Below are 22,084 nucleotides of genomic sequence, written 5' to 3'. Positions count from 1 at the left end.
GTCATTCAAGAATGCCTTATTGATCAAATGCAGATAAACCTGAGTATACTTTGAGAGAGAGAGTGAGAGAGAGACATATAGTAGATAGTAGTAGTAGAAAGCAAAAAAGAAAGAGGGGAAAAAGGAGTTTGAAATGTCTACAGATCATGCATCATCTGGATAACTTATGATGTCATGATTTGTTTTGCCTGTTACTTGAGTGTTTCAAAGAGATGCAGAAGAATTATGCCGGTCCATGTTCTATATGTACCATCCTGTGTGTGTTCAACCATGTTCTTTATCCACTGTTCTCTATGTATTCACCCCCTTTCTATATCTAACACTCTGTATGTGTTCCACAATGTTCTATACATATCATCCTGTACGTGTTGCACCATGTTCTGTGTCTATCATCCAGTATGTTATCCACTATGTTCCATGTCTCTTATCATGTATAAGTTCTACCATTCTGTATGAGTTCCATCATGTTCTATATGTACCGTTTTATGTGTTCCACCATGGTGTATGTCTTCCATCCTGTGTGTGGTCAGCCATGTTCTATACACTTCATTCTGCATGTGTTCCACCACATGTTATGTCTACCACCCTGTATCTGTTCCACTATGTTCTTCATCTATTTTCATCTATGTCTCAAGTTCTATATCCACCTTCCTGTATGTGTTCCACCATGTTGTACTATGTCCCATCCCATGTTTTCTACAATGTTCTATATCTTCCATCTATATGTTTCACCGTGTTATATAGCTAGTATCCTATATGTGTCAACTATGTTCTGTCTATATGTGCCCACCCTGCTCTGTAACTACTATCCTGTATGTATACACCGTATTCTATATCTACCATCCTGAATTTGCTCAAACGTACCATCATATGTCCTACACAGTTGGTTTCTCCTCCAGATGTTTGACAGTCTTCTCCACCAGTCATTAGTGTGTCTCCCAGATGTTCAGTTCCATCCATCCATCCATCCATCCATCCATCCATCCATCCATCCATCCATCCATCCATCCATTTTCTAAGCCGCTTCTCCCTCAGGGTCGCGGGGGGGGGGGGGGGGGGGGGGGGGCTGTTGGGGGTGTGTTGCTGGAGCCTATCCCAGCGGTCATCGGGCGGAAGGCAGGATACACCCTGGACAGGCCGCCAGTCCACAGGGCAGACAGACAAACATAAGCAATCACTCACACTTAGGGGTAATTTAGCATGTCCAATTGGCCTGACTGCATGTCTTTGGACAGTGGGAGGAAACTGGAGAACCCGGAGGAAACCCACGCAGACACAGGGAGAACATGCAAACTCCACACAGAGAGGACCCCGGTCACCTGGCCAAAGAATCAAACCCAGGCTGTTCGGTTCAATCTTCCTTGTAAATTTGTATGACATGTTTTCTAACAGCAGCATCAACTGTGACCCAGACGAGGGTGGCTTCCTCTTAGGAAGTTTCTCTTTTTGCATCATGACACTACAGAACTTCTTCCTCATGCTCATAAGGAGTTTTTTCATTTGACTCATGGTTGCTTTGACTGTTTCTAGTAATAAGCAAGTACGATAGAATTTTACTGAATTGAATTGAATACAATTACCTCTCTGTTCACTCTCTTCAATATTTACCATCCTGTGCTGAATTAAATTGAATGTGACTCCTATTCTAGCCATGTGTCTGGACATGTGTCTTGCCATGCTCAGTTGCAAAGTCAGGGTGTAGTTTTGGTTACTTAATAGTAGATGGGGTCAGTTTCCAAGACATGAATTAAGCCTAGTCTTGGATTGTAACTTAGTCCAAGATTAGGATTAATCAGTGTGTGTGCTGGAAGATGGGATTGTATTTCTGTCCTCCGTTTGCCATTTCCTTTTTCCTTCCAAACACATGCGCGCACACACACACACACACACACACACACACACACATACATATATATATACATATATGGGTATGTAACAGAAAGGCAAGTGTGTCAGATATTCTTTCAAACTGCACTCTGCATGGTGTCATATCTTTCATCTTTTTGTACAATGCTACCTTTGATCCTGTACTTTTATGTTTTACTGGACTATTATAAAGTTTGATTGGATTTGCATATCTAGAACAAGGTATGTTTTGTAAGACAACCTTGACCTTGAGATTCAAGTCTTTAAACTTGAGGTAGTGTTGAAACTTTCAACACTTTTTTTTTTTACTGTAATGCTTTTACATCTATGCAACCTGGCAGTAAAAGTCTTAAAGTGATTGTTTGAATCCCGCAGAGTGTGTCCCAGTGTGGAGTGAAACGCAGAACAGAGGAGTCTCTCTCTCTCTCTCTCTCTCTCTCTCTCTCTCTCTCTCTCTCTCTCTCTCTCTCTCTCTCTCTCTCGGCCAACTGGGCCACAGAAAACCAGGTCGCTTACATAGGAGCAGAACTTCTGTTAAAAAAGGCCTCCTCCTGGAAGGGAAAAACTATTTATATATCGTCCCAAAGTCACTGTCTCTCTCTCTCTCGCTCTCTCTCTCTCTCTCTCTCTCTCTCCCTCTCTCCCTCTCTCTCTCTCTCTCTCTCTCTCTCTCCCTCTCTCCCTCTCTCTCTCTCTCCCTCTCTCCCTCTCTCTCTCCCTCTCTCCCTCTCTCTCTCTCTCTCTCTCCCTCTCTCTCTGAGAGTTGGGGAGCACATGGCAGGCTGCATGCTCTGACTTTGACACAGTTAAGACGCCATTTCAGGCTCCTTTTGTGTGGCCAAAATGGTCTCCTCCTTGGGCGATGTACTCAGTTCTGAAGCATTGGGCTTCAAGGACCCAACTGGAGGTACAGTAGGACCTCAGGGGTGCAAAATTTGTACAAATCTGCATAGCGGAGCTTGTATGGAAAGTTACAAAATAGCTTTTGTGTGAGTGATTATGATATTATATTGTATTTTTAGAAGTACAGACCTTGTGCACATGTGGACTTCCCACAGATTTGAAATATGCTTTGATGCTGAGGCCTAGGCCCAGACTTAGGGGTGAGGGAGTTGGGGCAGAAGACACCACCTCTCTGACACACGAAGCCAACTATCAGCCATCGGGCCATTAATGAGCATGACCATGAGAAAGAGTTGAGAACCAGAGCATGAAGGGAGAAACACAAGCAAATGGCACTTTCCAGAGGACAAACAGTGAGCGTAACATGTTTTTAATGCCAGTGCAAAAACTAAGGTTTGAGAACACTTTAAAATAATAAAAGTTTACAAGACATCTTTTTATTGTGCCTTAATAACTGACAAATCAAATGAATGGAATATTTAGTGTTCTTCATCATTAATTAACATATGAATACTATTTTATAAGACCTATATAAACAATTACTTGATCATAGTTTTTTTAAATGACTAAGTTATTAGTTATTCCTCCAGTGTAGCTCAGTCTTATGTTTGATGTTCCCACCTGTGTGGTGTTTGTTACTCCTGCTTTTCCAGGTGGTTTCTGTTCTTGTCTTTTATGGGAGACAAATCCGGCCAAAAAAGAAATTAAAATTGAAAATAATAAAATGTAAATGTAAACTTCTTTTCGCCAATTCTTTTTCCAAACATCTGCACAAATGTCCTGCCAAAATTGAACATGAAATAAAATACCTGCATTTGCAACTTAATTTTTTCATACAAGCACGAGTAATTGTGACAAAAATAAAAATAAACTTAAAAATGCTATTTGTCATTTCATTTTAGTCATTATTCTGGTATTTTGTGGCTGTATCTAAAAAGAAAAAGCTTCACTTTGGCTTTTCTTCATGAAATGAAGAATATGTTTAAGAAAATGAAAATGTTTACATTTTTATTTCTTTTTCATAGCAATCAGCTGCATATCTGACAAAATGAAAAATGGATAAATTAACAGCAAAGTGACAGTTTGATTCAGTTGTCGGTGTGGACGCGCTTTAAATGTTAGGAAAAACCAAGGCAAATGCAAACGAACATCGACGCTAGGGATTCCCATTTCATTTGCCACTTTGCTTTTTCATGTTCAAGCAGACCAGCATACATATATATGTTAATTAGCACTAGGCGGGGCTATGGGGTACATTTTAGGACATCAGACCTCAGCATCACAAAGGCATCATTCCTCAAGCTAAACAACTTCAATTCTTGAGAAAAAACACTGTCATGTCTTAGATCTGGTGTAACTGAACTTCAGACCAAATGCCGTCAAACCATATATACGTGTGCACTGCCATTTGGCCATTTTGGTTCTTCCTTCTTTCCTTTTGATATAAAGGATTATCATTTTGATGCATTTCTGGGTCTTATTCTGAACTCTTAGTAGTTGTTTTTACATGCTCTTGCTGGGGAAGAGCAGCAAATCAATACACTCTATAACTGACAGGAGGATCGTCTGTCTGTCTGGTTCTGTGATCATTTAGTCTGCCTGCAACTACATAGTGTACAAAACCATCTACTTGATTAAAGGTTAAAAACAAAACATGAACTAGACGTCTACTGAATAATGTCTGCTGAAATAGCTTAATATGCAGCCGTGGGTCTGACTGTATTTCAGTAAGGTGTAAGCTGGCCAAAAGACTGCAAAGTGGTCAGGGTTCCTGTGCTGCCCATCTCCCACCCTCCTCCCCTGCATTCATCTTAATATTTCTTAATACCCATATGTTAGCTACCATTACTCAAGTACTTTCTCTCCCGCCGTCACCTTCATTCTCACCTGGCCTGAGCTGCGCCTGTTTAACAGCCAAATGGAAGTAAGAACATGTTCTTATTTGCAATAAAAGCAGGGCATGCACTGCAAAAGCATAACCTACATGTGGGAAACCCTGGATTTTAGTCTACACTTGGTCTACACAACAAGGCAGATAAATAATACATAGTGTTCCCTAGCCACACTAAGAGTTTAATGTGCAGCGTCAATCTTGTAGTAATCATAATCTATTTTTGGTAATATAGATTCCCTGTGTTGACATACAGTGGAATTTCATGACTGTAAATTTGCACACATCTGTGCTGTGAAGCTTATGTGGAAATTTACCAAACAGTTTGGGGCAGCAACCACTGGCTCCATTATATATTATTTATTTTGCTGCTGTCGGAGCACCTTGTAACCTTGTATACGATTTATTTATTTATTTTTGTTTTTTGATATATTGTGAAAAGATCTGTTGCCCTTCACATTAGGTGTCAATTTCATGATAAATGAACCAACAAAAATGGCCCAGAATCACTTGGAAATGAGTCTGGTTCCATTGACTTACATTAAAAGCAAAGTAGGTTTTTTGCTTCTTCTGTAAAGTTACCATTTTGGATATACAAGGTTTTGTTTTATTATGTTTTTTTTTTTCTAAATGACCCTGTTTTGAGTGAAATTCCAATAATTGCCTTTGTCCACATTATTTACTGTGTTGAGTGTTTGGTCAAGAGGTGGAGAGTGGATCTAAAGTTGCTACATGGCCTAATCTGAAAAATGACAAAATAAGGTCATCCAATTTCACCTTTATTGTATTTTGGCTAACGTGTGGAAAGTCTTTCATGTGTTTTATAAAGGGGACGGTGTCTCCTGAGGCTCCATTACTGTAGTGTTGTACCAAAGTGGTGAAGTGGCCCCTGTTAACCTGCGTCACTGAAGACAAAGAACAGTATTTCATTTGCTTGTTGTGAGTTGGGTGTTGATAGAAGAGCACGTTGGACTGGAGTGCTGATGAAAGCCCTACATACAGAGGATGTCCCAAATACAGTAAAAGATTTAGGGGTTATTCTTTTGTACATTTGAGCTGTCTATACTCTGCCCATAGCAGATACTGGCAACATATCTAACTCAGTATCTGCCAACATACCTACATTAAGAGCACAACATTTATTTCAAATAATATTTATTTTGCATAGAAGTGATTTTTGCTAACATTCTGTAAAGCTTGTCCAACCTCACAACAGTTGCTAGGAAATAATGCATTTGTGGGTGGAGCTTGAATAGGTCAAGTTCTACTAGATAGTTGAACCATCACTTTGAAGTTTGCAGAGGCCAAATGAGTATTTCTTAGCTGTAAACATTAGCTAAAGTTAGCATGATTGAACTACTGATGAAACAAGCTACCATGATGTTAGCAAATACTTTTAGATTCTTTTTCTATAACTGTTAGTTGTTTAGTGAGGTTTTGATGTTATTTTGATGATCATGCATGTCTGTGTTTCTCAGGACCTTTAATGTGTTGGCTGTAAACATGAATAAAATCCATGTGCATTGCTTAGCTAGCGAATGTTAGCTACATGTGTTTTTGTATTAATTCTGAAGTGAGAATACATGAGAAAAACACAGTAAGTAGTCATTAATTGTTTGTGACACACTTTAAGCTGTAAGATATTTTAATTGAAGAAAAAAAATACTATAACATAGAACTTGTTTTGATGGTAAAACAAAGTTTCTAGAACATTTTATAAATGAACTGTGGGAATTTTTCTTTCAAACTGGATATGCAAAGAATGTGCATTCTTATATAACCCTTTAAGAACAAGCTTGTGGCCACCAACCTATTCACGATGTGTTGTGTTTAAACTTTTATATCCATTTGAATTATTTAAGACTTCAACAAACTTCAAATTCTACATTTAGGCAGTATGAGCTTTCCAACAATAGGTCACATGTACTGTATACTGTTTATCCTTCTGAAATCCAAAACCTGATCTACATCTGCAGAGTCAACTATATTTCTCAGCCATTAGATTACAATGCATACCAAATATAGATCTATGTTCAGTGGTCTCCTACCCTCCCACTGTCTTTCTATGTTAACATGGCTGTTAACATACAATTAGCAGGCTTTAGCGAGAGAAGTGAATTCCAGCAGCCTTTTGAAAACTTTAAAACATTTGACATCAGACTTTTTAAAGCAACATATTCTTCAAAATGTTTTGAACTACTACAAAAGTTTTTTGAGTGAAGAAACGAAGCTACAGACAAGTGGCTGTTTACAGCTGGACGGCAATACGCAGTGATGACTCTAACTAAAAAGCAGCATAAGCAGCTGCTTAGGGCCCTGCATCTGCCTGGGAGTGCCATAACACCTACCACCATGTACCACTGTGTTGTCTAAGAGGGCTTCCCAATCCCAGTGCTGACTCAAAACTTTGCATAGTTTTGTGCTTTGTCTCATCGTGCACACCTGATTCAACTTAATAGCTAATTATCAAGTGCCTTGTTGGCTGGGCCAGGTGTGTACAGTGGGGAAAAACCGAAAACCACGGTAACATCAAACTTAGCATAAAAAGGTGGATAAGCAAGAAATATGTGTGGTGAGACTGAGTCCTGGATCTAGAATGCCGAGATGCTAATTTGTAATTTAAACTGTAACTCATTAGAACCACAAATTACCATTATATCATCAGCAATACACAAATTAGCCAGATATAAATGAATTTGATTGAGCACGGTTGTGGTAGTCGTCATTATACTTTAGCATTTCATTTTACAGTACATTATCTTGCATGATGGGGGACCACAATAAGTCCTGATCAGGGCCCCCAAAAGCACAAGCATGCCCCACAGTACAAGTAAGACCAAACTAAAAACGTCTACTGAAAGAGCTGAGAAAAGTGGTCACAGACCTGTACATACAGACAAAAGATAAACGTATAAAGTGGGTGATTTTTTTCACTTTATTAATTCAAATTGTTTTGTTCAGGATATTTTCAAGTTTTTTAAAAGTAATATCATGAAAAAAATGTTTCACTGTTTTTTTTTTTTTTTTTAACCCCGCGACCCTGACGGAGAAGCGGCTTAGAAAATGGATGGATGGATGGATGGATGGATGTTTTTTTTTTAAACAGTGAAGGAACTGTCAATTAATTTTCTGCCAGTACATCTTCCATTCTGTCTTAAGACAATGTTTTTGTGTAAGCAGTAATAACATTGTAGGAGTGTAGCAGATTAGATAAACCCCTCATCATGTGAACAGTGTGTGTGTTTCTATACTTGGTCCTATGTGAGCACAGGGTTAGGTTAGTGAGGTTAGGGTTAGGTTAAGGTGTAGGAGTAGCATTACTTGGCTATATTATTACACCAAAGATATTAACCCCTTGAAATCTCAGGCTTATTACATACTATGCCTTACTGTTCAGTAACTATAGAGACATCAGTGCAAACTGGCTGAGCTATTCTTAGGTTATAGAAGTGTATAATAAAATTTTGGGCCTGCTAGTGGGCCCTGGTCATTTAAGGGGCTAATTAAAAATGAACCGCATGCTTGTATGTGTGTGAGCACATGTGGTTGCATATGCACATATGCATGCATAGAATGTGCACCTTTGTGAACAGTAATAAAAAGATGAGTGTAGTTCAGCAGGTTAGCCCAACCTCCCAATCACTATATGAGCAATATGGGCAATATGTGTGTGCTCGTGTGTTCTCACGCCTCACTACCTTTGCTGTGTTTTGTGTTATGCTTAGGGCTCTGGCGGATATCCTGAGGCAGCAGGGTCCTGTCCCCATCTCCCAATATGAACAGGAGAACATGGCCACTGTTGAGGGATCACCTAAAGAAAGCAGTTTGAAGAACCACTACACACCCATCCACAATAAAACCAATCATGGTATGGTATACACATCCACCCATAACATAAACAACCACTAAACAGCATACACGGCAGTGGTCAGCAACTCTGGTCCTGGAGACCTATCTTTCTGTGGACTGTAGTTTAAACCATAGTCTCTTCTCCAGCTAATTAACGATTTCAGAAGTTCTTGATTGGTTAGATTTGAAGAACTGGTGTAGGTAGGAGGTGAGTTGGTGACCACTGCTGTATGGCAACAAATCCAGCCATGCCACAGCATACACAACCATTCACAACCAAACCAATCATGGCATGGAAAACATACCCACTCACAACCAAACTATATGCCGCAACTATTTAAGCATTGGTTCTATTGTCAGATCAGTGGATCCATGAGGTGATAGTGGCAAGGTGATAATGCTTTTACATTTTTACAGTTGTGTGGTTTTTGCAAGAGGAACGGGGGCTTCCATGAGAATCGACTTCTATTCACAGCAGTGGGAATTTCTGGCCTTTTTACCAGTCTATAGTAATTTATCCCCTTTCAATATTACAGCAAATTTGGCCAGTTTTGTGATACCCAGTGTTTCGTGACTTTGAGGCTAAACACACTTTTTCTGGCTGCCAGATCATTCTGCACGGGCTGCTCTTGTTGTCCCAGGAGAAGGAGGATGGGTAAAGTGGATGACGCAAGACAGGAACTGTATCATTTTTCATCCTATTGACTTCGTCATGCGCTATCTTGGTGTACCTTATATATGATCCTAGGTTCAGTCCCCTGTGATGGCACAACTGTCTTTGGCCAGAAGTCTGAAATGACATAATTGGCCTTGCTTTCACTCTTTGGTCCCCCCTCTCCATATGACACTTCATCATTACACAATTGGCAATTGGTTTTCTCCCCCAAACATTGAACTGTCCAAAAATATTGCAGTAGTGGCAGCTTGAAAAGACGCAGTGGCGCTTAAGATGACTTTAAGGTTGCACATGCTAGCCTTCAAACCCAATCATGAGATTGCACACACACCAGTTCACAGCAAAAAACCTATCATGATGTCTAGCATAGACATTCATACACAACAAAACCACTCAAACCAATTTAAAGATTATATATAGAGTTGTCAAAAACATTAATAAAACTCCCAAGAAAAGCCAGAACCACAGATTTCTTGATTCAGCAGCTGTAGACATGTTTGCACCACATGCCTAAGCAGAGGAGTTTGTTATATCAATACACATATCTGGCAACCCACAACCTCTCAGTGAGTTAACTTGACTCATGTTAGAAGAGTTTAAAGGCCTTTTTTTCTTTCTGAATGCTTCAGATCTGTTTCAGAGTTATAGAAGCTTACGAGCGGCCGTGAGACGTATGAACCACCAGTGTGGGTTTTAATTCTAAATCAAAGAGCATTAATGTCATAAATGTAGATTATCAAGTGCTGCATAATGAAGTGTGTGTGTCACTTACATCCACCTCAGCTTTGTAAATCAGAACTGTGTGTGTGTGTGTGTGTGTATGTGTGTGTGAGAGAGAGGTAGATAGAAAGAGAGAGAGAGAGCTGATTTTGTGTGTACTGAAGGGTTGCTGAGTGTCCTACTCCAATGTCCCAGTTTCTGTTACTTTATACTGCTGCTGTCTAGTGTCACAGCAACACACGCACACATACACACATGAACAAAGCATGTATGAGGAACAGTGAGCATGTGTGCCTGAATGAGACCCTCCCCAACAAGCACATAAACACACCAATAGGAAGTTCTTTGAAGAAATTGTTTATTTAGTTTTTATTCAAAATCAAAATTAAGTACAAGTAATTATTTTTTCCAGAGATATATCTGAGGACATTAGGTATGAGACTCCATTTGAATGAGGAAAGACAAAGTCAAAGGGAATTAAGTAAGTTTCCAAAACGTGGCCAAAAACAAATAAATAAATAAATAAAATAAAGGAATAATAATAATAATAATAATAATAATAATAAATTGAGCATATTGAGCACTCCCAGCTCCACTGGGGTGAGTTTATATTTATTTTGTGCCGGTGTTATTGGTTGTAACTTAGATTGCAGTAGAAGTCAAATGTTTGGACCAACAGTATCTGAAGTAAGCCTTTTTAATCTAAAATTGTATTGCTAACACTGTATTTGACAAAGTCTCAGCATATGCAAATGTTCTTCAAACTTTTTGTATCCCTCATGGTTGCTCATGTATGTACTGCGTTAATGCTGAGTGTATGCCAATGCTGGATTAAAGTAAAAGGAGGGCTTATCTAAAGCACAAGATGGTTTTGAGTTGCTTAATCAATTTGGCCACTGCAGAATACCATATGCATTATTTCAGTTTGATGTCTTAAGTATACCTACTTGCATGCTCGTGATTACCCAGGTGCACTGGATACTAATACATTATGCATTCCACAATATTTTGTGGTGTTCTGCAAGGCTCAGTTCTGGGCACTCTATTATTGTTAAACAGTAAATTATTATTTAAATTTATGAAAATAATAAATAATTGTATGAAGTATGTGGAAATAGTTCAAATAAGTACTACGATCCACTACGAGAAACTCTTTTATGATTATGCATGTCCAAACTTTTGACTCAAGTTCCTTTTAGAGGGCAAACAAGAGGTGGAGATAAAGTGCTAAAGTGGCACCTAAGGAGCAGCTTAATAACCTGCAGTGGCATTCACAGCTTGCACTGATCCAGGACAGGAATGAGGTCCACTGCTGCGGAAATTCAGCCTCACGTGGACCTGAGAGTGGGTCACCATCAGCTCCGAATAAAGCTGCATCCTCTTTGTTAGCCAAACTAAGTTTAGGATCCTCCACAAAAACGATCTGTCTGCGTCTCCGTGTGGTAAAAATGAAATCCAACGTCGTCAGAGCCAGAAATAGCTCTCATCTCAGAAACAAAAGAGAGGCTTAGGCTGGCTTTTAGTACTGTGCGTCTCTCCTTTTCAGCACCTGAATCTTTTATTCACAAGATGTGCAAGGAATTTCTCTTGTGCAGGATCCTTTTTCTTTCAGTTAAATCGCTTTTGGCAAGAAGAGATAATGAAACATATTTCATACATATGGAACCAATGTACACATTTGCGTAAAAGTAAGGTTGGTGCACTTTTTAAAGTGTACAATAAACACCAATCAGTTTCTAGACTCATTGTCCATTTTATCAGCTCTATTTGCCATATATGTGGATGTCTTCAATTACAGACTGTAGTCCATCTGTTACTCTATGTAATTTGTTAGCCCCCTTTTACCCTGTTCTTCAATGGTCAGGACCCCCACAAGACCACCACAGCGCAGGTTTTATTTGGGTGGTGGATCATTCTCAGCACTGCAGTAACACTGATGTGGTGGTGGTGTGTTAGTGTGTGTTAAGTGGATCAGACACAGCAGGGATGCTGGAGTGTTTAAATGCCTCAGTGTCACTGCTGGACTGAGAACAGTCTACCAACCAAAAATATCCAGCAAGCAGTGTCATGTGACCACTGATGAAGGACTAGAGGATGGCCAACACAAACTGTACAGCAACAGATGAGCTACTGTCCCTAACTTTACATCAACAAGGTGGGCCAACAAGAGAAGTGTCTAATAGAATGGATAGTGAATGGACATGTGTGGATAGTGAATGTCTAAAAACTCCAGCAGTACTGCTGTCTCTGATCCACTCATGCCAGTGCAACACACACTAACAAGCTAACATCACATTAGTGTCGTTGTAGTGCTTAGAATTAAATACCACCCAAATAATACCTGCTCTGTGGAAGAGCAATGGTTAGTAACAGGTTCCAGGGTGGAGCACAGAACGTGGAGGACAAGTCCACTATGGACTGGTCCAACTACTGATCACCAGGAGAGGGGAAGTGTAGAATACATAAACGTTTTTCCATCCATCTCTTTGATTCATATTTTGAAAATGTGCATAAAAATCTGGATGGAAAAGGCACAAATCTGAAAAAATGCATAAATATTGCAAAAGACATTTTACTGCTTGGATGAGGTCGATAAAAAGCACAAAACGGTGAAGAAAAAGATTTTTTCAAATAAGTAGTGAGAATAAACATGTGTTTGCTACTATATCCTCTCAGAACTGCTTGCTGTGGGGAGGGCATTCCCAGGAGCTTGGTGGGCAACATTGAAGTGGGACAGCGACTTCAGTCATAAATAAATGGGCTGTCTGGCATCTCTTACAGCCAGTGGTGAACTGTGACTGTTAAAGCTAGGCCTCTAATTCATGCTATAAATGTCAGACTCAGTCAAATCTTAAGGATAATGCAAATTTCAGCTGGCATCCTTATGGGGTTCTAGTAGCTTGTTAGTGCTATGTCCACTCTTTGGCTCTTTAAATCCAAACTAATAGGACAGCTCTCTTAGCTATTTCTACCGAAACACCACAAAGAAAAGCAGTTCCTAACTAGACATTTTTTCTGCCTTGCATATAAGGAATTTGACTCTTTTGTTTCCATTTAGAACTTATGATGCCTAAATTGTCTAACTGATATTATTATTGATTTATTATTGATGTTATTATTGATTTATTATTGAATTGATGGTGCAGTCATGGGCTGGAGGTTATGGAGCCAACCTTGTCACCGGAAGGTCACCAGTTTGATCCTCTAAGCTGACAGTATGTGACTTAAGTGCCCTTGAGCAAGGTATCTACCCAACTGCTCCCCAGATGGTGCGTATAGGGATGCCCCTGCTCCGGGCATGTGTGCTCACTGCCCCCTAGTGTGTGTGCATTCATTAGTTTGTATGTGGTGTTTCACTGCACAGATGGGTTAAAATGCAGAGGTGAAATTTCCCCATTGTGGGATTAATAAGGCTCATTTAACTTTAACTTAATGCTTTCAGAGTTTAAGCACATTGATTCCGTCGAATAAACACAAAGTAAAACATGTAGTTTTGTAGTTCTCAGAAACCATTAGACCTTCTCTGAAGGCCCAGAAGGCCCTGAGGGTTCCCTTCTACTTACAGCCATGTACAGCTGACAGAGTGCTGTCAAAACTGCTCTACTGAGTGCTAATAAAGGCTCAAATCCCTCCAGTGTATAAGCCACACGCACTGAGCGTGACTTGCCTCATGCCTTGCAGCACAAGAATGTCACGTCATCATCAAGAATTCACACGAACTGTAGTTGATGCAAACAGTAGTTAATTCACATTTTCTTTTTTTACACAAAGAGAATAAGGAAGCCGCACAAGGATGAAAAGATGTTCACTTCTTTAAGATGAGTGGAATTTCCCTTCTAAAATGAATAGAAGCCCAGGTCATGTTAAAAAAATGTGAGCATCTTTTCATCGTTTTAGCTTCCTTTGCTCTGTCTGTGTTTCTCCCAGTTTGCTGATGGAAGGATTGATTGGCCTTTCACAGGTAGCTGGTTTCCAACAGAGCTGCAACAATAGGACTCCCAACATCTGCTGGAATGAAAATGTTTCAGTGGCACATAGAAAAGCATACAAACCTGTCAGAGAAGCACTTCAGCCGTCCTCCCTTATCTTTCCACTCTTAGAATGCAGAGATGAGGCTAAATTGTCTTAATGGGACACTTTATTCAACACACGTTCTGCCATAAACTCCCTCTCTACTCTTCGATCTGTCTCTCTTGCTTTTTCTTTCTAATTTAGACACATACACACTACTTCAAAATGGCTCTTTTTTGTGGATACCTCTCATTGACCTTGGTGTCAAGAGCCCTGGTCAGCAAGCTCAATTACCATCCAATTAGATTTTCAAGTTTTTGCTGCCTGCTGGAAGAGCAGACAGAGGTTTCTGACCCTGCAAACTATCTTTTATTACAGCTTCACTGTGTGTGTGTGTGTGTGTGTGTGTGTATGTGTCACTCCTAGAGCTTGTGGGAGAGTGACCTCTAAAAACCTGTATAGGACCCAGAGTATACCCCTACCTCACACCACAGAGCATGAATACTTAATGTGCTTCTTCATTTTGACCCCTGTCTCATTACACCTTTTGCCTGCTGGCTAAAAACACACTGAGGTTTTGGTAACTGCCAGGAAAATGAAGCTGTAACATTTTATTTGAAGTATAGACATAAGGACTTCATAAGCTCTGAACAACAAGGGGGAAAAACGGACAAATTAAAGCTGAATCAAAATAGATGTGTGTTCTTATCCTTGGACATAATATACCCTTTGAGGTAACGACAGTGAGAAAAGCTTGAGGAACAATCATCAACAAGAGGGACTCAATAGAATGCCATTTACTTCATAAAACATCTTGGCATATTGTTAATTCTAATATAAGCTGTGTGTAAATGTGCCACTTTTGCCTTTTAAAAATGTTAAAGAATGTTTATACCTGTGCTATATATGTGTTATTGTGCCTTGTGTGGGTACACTTAAAGTGGTACCAGTGGAGCTGAAGAGGTGAATAATATAGAGATGAAAGTGAAAGATTAAGCAAAATTATTCAGAGGAAGCTGCTTTAGTTGCTTATCTGGAAAGTTAACAGTTGGTGTGATGAACACAGAAGAATGTTTGCTGTGTTCCAGATGGTTCGATGTAGTTCAGACATTTTGCTGCAGTTCATATGCTTTGGTGTAACTCATGATTTGTTGTAGTTCAGATGATTTGATGTGGTTCATATGGTTGCTGCGGTTCAGAAGGTCTGCTGTGGTTCATAAGATTTATTGTGATTCTTGCAATTTGCTGTAGTCCTGATTGTTTGCAGAGGTTCACATAGTTTCCTATGGTTCAAATGGTTTAGTGTAGTCCAGATGGTTTGCTGTAGTTCAGATGGTTTGGTGCAATTTAGACAGCTTTCATGTGAGTTGGTGTACGTCATTAGGTTTCCTGAGGTTCAGATAGTTTCCTATGGTTCAGATGGCTTGGCGAAGTTCAGAGGGTTTATTGTGGTGGAGATACTTTAGTGTAGTTCAGGTAGTTTGCAGTGGTTCAGATAGTCGGTGAAGTTCAGCTGGTTTTGTGTAGTTCTAATGGTTTGGTGTAGTTCAGATGGTTTGATGTGATTCGGGTGGTTTGGTGTATTTCAGATGGTTTGAAGTGATTTAGATAGTTTGTTGTATTTCAGATGGTTTGGTGTACTTCAGAAGGTTTGTTGACATTCATGTCGTTCAGATGGCTTAGTGAAGTTCAGGGATTTACTGTGGTGGAGATGTATTGGTGTAGTTCAGTTGGTTAACTGTAGTTCAGAAGGTTTGCTGAGGTTCACATAGTTTACTGTGGTTCAGATGGTTTGGTAAAGTTCAGATGGTTTGGTTTAGTTGTGATGGTTTGATTTAGATGTGATGGTTTGGTGTAGTTCAGATGGTTTGATGTGGTCCAGATGGTTTGATGTGGTTTAGATGGTTTGTTGTATTTCAGATTGTTTGGTGTACATCAGAAGGTTTCATATGGTTCAATGGCTTGGTGATGCTCAGAGTGTTTACTATGGTACTGATGATTTGCTGTGGTTCAGATGGTTTGGTGAAGTTCCAGTGATTTGCTGTGGTTTAGATGATTTGGTGTTGTTCATATAGTTTCGTTTATTTCAGATGGTTTGATGTGGTTCACATGGTTTGGTGTAGTATAGAAGGTTTATTGTGGTATCAGAATATTTATTTCCAAAATAGAGGCAATGACAAAATAGAGCTTGGAAACCACTTTCATATTTACTTATTTCTTGAGGGTCAGATGATCTACCATGGTTCAGAAAAATTGCTGTTGTCCCGATGGTTTGCTGTAGTTCAAATGTTTTGGTGCAGTTCAGTACTTTCTTTATTTTGTTTATATTCACTGCTTCATAGCAGTGTGGTCTTGTAGTGATGCAAAGTGACTGAAATTTCTCCCTTATGCTACATCTGAAAGAGTTTTTTTTCTTCCCTTTAGGGTATCATGGGAAGGATAATTTCCGCAGTGGTCAGGACATGCACAACTTCATCTCCTCTGGGTTTGTCACGCTGGGTAGAGGACACCTGAAAGGTACCTGCCTCTGTCTACATCTCTGTATCACTTTACTAAAGAAAAACACACTTTAAAGTGTTGAATAACTCTGGAGTCCAGCAGAGATGAATCAGTGGAGCTCAATTAAAACCCAGAGAGTTACACTGGCCTTTGGTTTACACTGCAGACCAACTAAGGGCGTAAATTAATTGCTTTTTGCAGTGCACCTCTTTCAGAAGGCCTGGGGGAAAGACAGCAACCGGAGGACGAGAGGGGGAGAAAGAGAGATAGAGAGAGGCAAGGAGGGAGGGAGAGGAAGAGAGAGATACAAAAAGATGCAAACAAAAAGTTCAGAAAAAAACTAAAACAACAAGGAAATGAGATACTTATATTGACAAATGGCAAAAAAAATCACCCAAAATATTTTATAACCTTAAAATCCAAAAAAGTTGGGACAGTATATGAAAGAATAAAGAAAAGTCTGACAGTAGGAAAACGCAACATTAAATGATATAAATATTAAAATTTGATGTTTGCAATATGTTTAAAAAACAGGGACAGGATGATGTTAACCACTGTATTATCTTTAACAACTGATTAACTGATCCAGTTTTAAAAGTAGAATGTTCTGCCATTTTTTTTACCAAGTCTTCATCTGCGAATCCATACAGGGCCTCAAATTTCACATTTCATAATATGCTAAATGTTTTCAGTGCATTGAAAAGTTTATCAGTTGCACTAACTAGTTGCATGTTTCTACTGCTCATACTGTGCATTATAGAAGAGCTCGAACCCAGAGGAGTCAGCACTGTTTCTGGATGTTGCTGACATCATAATACAGTCTAAACTTGTCTAAACTCTGTAGAAGTCTACTTATCTCATAGTGAGACTATGTTGCTAGTAATCTGGGACCCAATATGAGTTAATTAAGATGAATTAAGATAAATTAAGCCATCATGTTCCAGGTCTGTGTACCAAATGAACCAACAGAAAATTCAACTTCTCCAAGGAGGACCTCAGTATACGTGCGGACTACTTCTTGAAGCAAATCACACATACATCTTCTAAGCCACTTATCTTTCTGGATTGCGAGGGGACTGGAGCCTATCCCAGTAGTCATTGGGGGAAACACAGGATACACCCTAGACAGGTCCCCAGTCCATCGCAGGGCAGACAGACAGACAGACATATACATGCACACACTCATACCTAGGGGCAATGTAACATGTCCAATTAGTGTGACTGCATGTCTTTGGACCATGGGAGGAAAGCAGAGCACCTGGAGGAAACCTACACAGACACGGGGAGAACATACAAACTCCCGACAGAAAGGACCCTGGTCACCCAGCTGGGGAATCGAACCCAGAACCTTCTTGCTGTGAGGCAAAGGTGCTACCTGCTAATTTAATGCCAGAAGTATTGATACAATACCTGATTTATGCAACAATCATTAAAACTTGATGAGTAAGTTTTTGTGCTTGTTTTGTGCTTTTGGTTACTTAAAATAAGGATGTTTCTAAGTAAGAATGATGAAAATAAAAGTTCTTTATAAACAAAATAATCTTACACTTAAGTCAGACAAGTGATCTCATCAGAAAGACAAAGATGTATTATAATTTCACTTGCTAAAGTTTTGTTTTATGTAGTGTAGAGACAAAATGAGACAAATCACAGGAGGGTAACATTTTCTTTTACAGTCCCACAAGTTCTAGCTAGTAACCAGGTAAGTGTGAGCTGAAACCTCAAAGTACTATGTATGTATTTTGGATAAATTATTTTAGGCAATTTACTGGTGTTTTAAGACAGTCTAGCTAATTTACACTGAATCACACTTATTACTCAAAATATTCATTAAATACTTCACCTTTCATCAGCTTAATAACTAGGACTTGTTTATAATTTCAGTGTGATTTAGTTAGACTGACGTGGCACTTACCAACTTTTTAACCATATTAATTACACAGTACTTTTGAATGTGTTATCCATATTTACTCAGATAATATCTAGAACCTGATCGGAATGTCAGTGTAATGTAGATAAACTGTTTTTGAGCATCATGTTACCTAAAAATGCTTTTTGGAAACAGGCCCCTTTTCCCAAAAGCACCTTAGTGGTAAGATCATTATAACTGGTAGAGAGAGTGTTCAGTCTGATGCTTGCTCTATCATTTAAATATCATTGTCATGCTAAGCTGTTTTTGGGAAATACAGCTGTAGTTAAGATCTAGAACTTGAGGCACTGTAAAAGAAAGAGGAGCTGTGAGAAAGGGAGAAAAAAGCACAGAAACTGAGAGAGAGAGAGAGAGAGAGAGAGAGAGAGAGAGAGAGAGAGAGAGAGAGAGAGAGAGAGAGAGAGAGAGAGAGAGAGAGAGAGAAAAAGCAATGAAAAAGCAAGGCTATGTCCCACAAACATTTTGTCCTTTCTCTAAGCATTTGCTGAGAGCTATATGAGTTTGTGTGTGTGTGTGTGTGTGTGTGTGTGTGTGTGTGTGTGTGTGTGTGTGTGTGTGTGTGTGTATGTGTGTGTGCGTGTATAGAGAGAGAATCATGTTGACAGCGCAATAATGATGTTTCCTAGAGCTAATTAACAGACTGAAGCAGCTTGTCAGAGTTAAAGGGGTTTTGCCAGACATGCTTCTCTCTCTCTCTCTCTCTCTCTCTCTCTCTCTCTCTCTCTCTCTCTCTTCTCTCTCTCTCTCTCTCTCTCTTCTCTCTCTCTCTCTCTCTCTCTGTCTCTCTCTCTCTCTCTCTTCTCTCTCTCTCTCTCTCTCTCTCTCTCTCTCTCTCTCTCTCTCTCTCTCTCTCTCTCTCTCTCTCTCTTCTCTCTCTCTCTCTCTCTCTCTCTCTCTCTCTCTCTCTCTCTCTCTCTCTCTCATGGTCTCTATTATAAGGATAGCTCTGAATGCCAACACATTATCATCAACGCACAGACTTACAAAGAGAGAAGGAGAGAATATATATGGGTTTTGCCAGACATGCTTCTCTCTCTCTCTCTCACTCTCTCTCTCTCTCTCTCTCTCTCACGCTCTCTCTTCTCTCTCTCTCTCTCTCTCTCTCTCTCTCTCTCTCTCTCTCTCTCTCTCTCTCTCTCTCTATCTCTCTCTCTCTCATGGTCTCTATTATAAGGATAGCTCTGAATGCCAACACATTATCATCAGCGCACAGACTTACAAAGAGAGAAGGAGAGAATATATATATATATATATATATATGTATGTATATGTATATATGTATATATATATTAGAGAGTGAGACAGAGAGAGAGAGAAAATTGTGCTGCACAGAAGGCTAAACTGTATTCTACTGTACAGCCACTCAGCCACTTTATTATTGGGATTTTATGTGACAGACCAACACAAAGTGTCAAGTAATTGTGAAGTGAAAAGAAAATTATACATAGTTTTCACAATTTTTAATAAATACAAATCTGAAAAGTGTGGCATGCATTTGTATTCAGCCCCCTGTACTCTGATACCCCTTAATAAAATCCAGTGTGACTAATTACCTTCAGAAGTCACCTAAATAGTACATAGAATCCACCTGTGTGTAATTTATTCTCAGTATAACTAGAGCTGTTTTCTGTGAAGGCCTCCAAGGTTTGTGATCAACCGTAGCATCATGAAAGCAAAGGAACACACCAGACAGGTTAGGGATAAAGTTGTGAAGAAGCGTAAAGCAGTTTTAGGAAATAAAAAGTATCCCAAGCTATGAACATCTTACAGAACACTGTTCAACCTATCATCCAAAAATGGAAGGAGTATGGCACAGCTGCAAACCTACCAAGACAAGGCCGTCCACCTAAACTGACAGCGCAGGCAAGGAGAGCACTAATTACAAAAGCAGCCAGGAGGCCCATGGTCACTCTGGAGGAGCTGCAGAGATCCACAGCTCAGGTGGGAGAATCTGTCCACAGCACAACTATTAGTCATGTACTCCACAGATCTGGCCTTTATGGAAGAGTGGCAAGAAGAAAGACATTTTTAAAAGCAAGCCATAAGAAGTCCTGTTTGCAGTTTGCCACAAGCCATGTAGGGGACACAGCAAACATGTAGAAGAAGGTGTTCTGGTCAGATGAGACCAAAGTTGAACTTTTTGGCCTAAATGCAAAACCCTATGCATGGTATAAAACTGACATCATACTGAACACACCATCCCCACCATGAAACATGGCAGTGGCAGCATCATGCTGTGGGGATGCTTCTCTTCAGCAGGAACAGGGAAGTTGGTCAGAGTTGATGGGAAGATGGATGTGCAAAAGACTTGAGACTGGGATGGAGGTTCACCTTCCAGCAGGACAACAACCCTAAAGCTACAATGGAATGGTTTAGATGAAAGCATATCCGTGTGTTAGAACGGCCCAGTCAAAGTCCAGACCTAAATCCCATTAAGAATCTGTGACAAGTCTTGAAAATTGCTGTTCACAGATGCTCCGCATCCAATCTGACTGAGCTTGAGCTATTTTACAAAGAAGAATGGGCAAAATGTCAGCTGCTAGATGTGCAAAGCTGGAAGAGACATACCACAAATTGCAGCTGTAATTGCAGCAAAATGAGGTCCTACAAAGTATTGACTCAGGGGGGCTGAATACAAATGCATGCCACACTTTTCAGATTTGTATTTATTAAAAATTGTGAAAACTATGTATAATTTTCTTTTCATTTCACAGTTACTTGCTACTTTGTGTTTGTCTATCACATAAAATCCTAACAAAATACATTTATTTTTGTGGGTGTAACGTGAAAAAATGTGGAAAAGTTCAAGGGCTATGAATACTTTTTCAAGGGACTGTATATATACAAAATATTTCTTCTAAAGTCAAGAGTAAGTTAGTTTCTGCTGCACTGTAAAAAAAAATGTGGTTTTAACTAAAAGAATTTAGTGTTCAGACTGCCTTAAAAGGTGTGAGTTATTTGAAATTCAAACAATAAGTTGATATATAAGTTATAAATAAGTTAAGCCTAAAGAGCATTAGAGAGGTCAAGAACTGATGACAGATGATCAGTTCTGGATATCAAACTCTACTCCAACTCATTTCAGAGGTACTGGGTGGAGCTCCATCACTTCAGACAATACAGTTCCACAATCCAACTTTTTACCCCTCTGGCCAACACTTTACATTGATCATACTGACCTTAGACTCATATGCCACTACCCCAGTGTGTCCTATTCTATTGGTCAATGCTTTTCTATGGAAACTGTACAAGTGGGTTTGAGCAATGACAATCCTGGCCCAGAAGTTTCAGAACAGGGTAAAGCGTGCAATGTTATACACCAGACCTGATATCCGAAAACCCAGCTAAAGCAAATGGTACTGATCCACTAGATATGATTTGATCCACAAGAAAGTTACATGAACCCCACTCCCTCACCTCATCAAAGAATTAGCATCATTTTATACTAAATGTAATTTATTAAAACAATACTTTTCTTTTAAATAGCTTCTTTGCAGTATTTCAGTAATAAAATATCGTGGTATGTTATGTATTTTCAAAAACTAGATTGAGGCCTACCTATTTTATTTGCCTCTATATTGTTTTCTAGCCCTCTTAGACAAAAAGTTTGAGCACCCGATTGAACTTATTTAACATATATTTGTGCCAATGTCAGCACTCCTCAGCACTCCTCAGCACTCAAGTCTTTTATCTGGGCCAAAAATGGTATCTTTGGACGAAAAGAGTTTCAACAGTTATT

At 39.5% G+C, this 22,084-nt stretch overlaps 1 protein-coding gene across 2 annotated transcripts in view; it reads left to right on the top strand.

Annotated features, from left to right (window-relative positions):
* LOC108433472 (protein shisa-6-like) overlaps nucleotides 1–22,084 on the top strand; it is a 156,420-nt gene that overhangs the window by 16,481 nt on the left and 117,855 nt on the right. For both annotated transcript variants that reach the window (XM_017708068.2, XM_017708067.2), the window contains exons 3-4: nucleotides 8,386–8,528; nucleotides 16,341–16,433. In XM_017708068.2, the coding sequence (XP_017563557.1) occupies nucleotides 8,386–8,528; nucleotides 16,341–16,433 (236 nt within the window). The remainder of the gene's footprint in view (nucleotides 1–8,385; nucleotides 8,529–16,340; nucleotides 16,434–22,084) is intronic.

The sequence above is a fragment of the Pygocentrus nattereri genome, chromosome 1, assembly GCF_015220715.1.
Source record: "Pygocentrus nattereri isolate fPygNat1 chromosome 1, fPygNat1.pri, whole genome shotgun sequence".
NCBI classification, from domain to species: domain Eukaryota; kingdom Metazoa; phylum Chordata; class Actinopteri; order Characiformes; family Serrasalmidae; genus Pygocentrus; species Pygocentrus nattereri.
The sequence above is the reverse complement of the archived record's forward strand: the minus strand, read 5'-3'. Positions and strand labels throughout refer to the sequence as shown.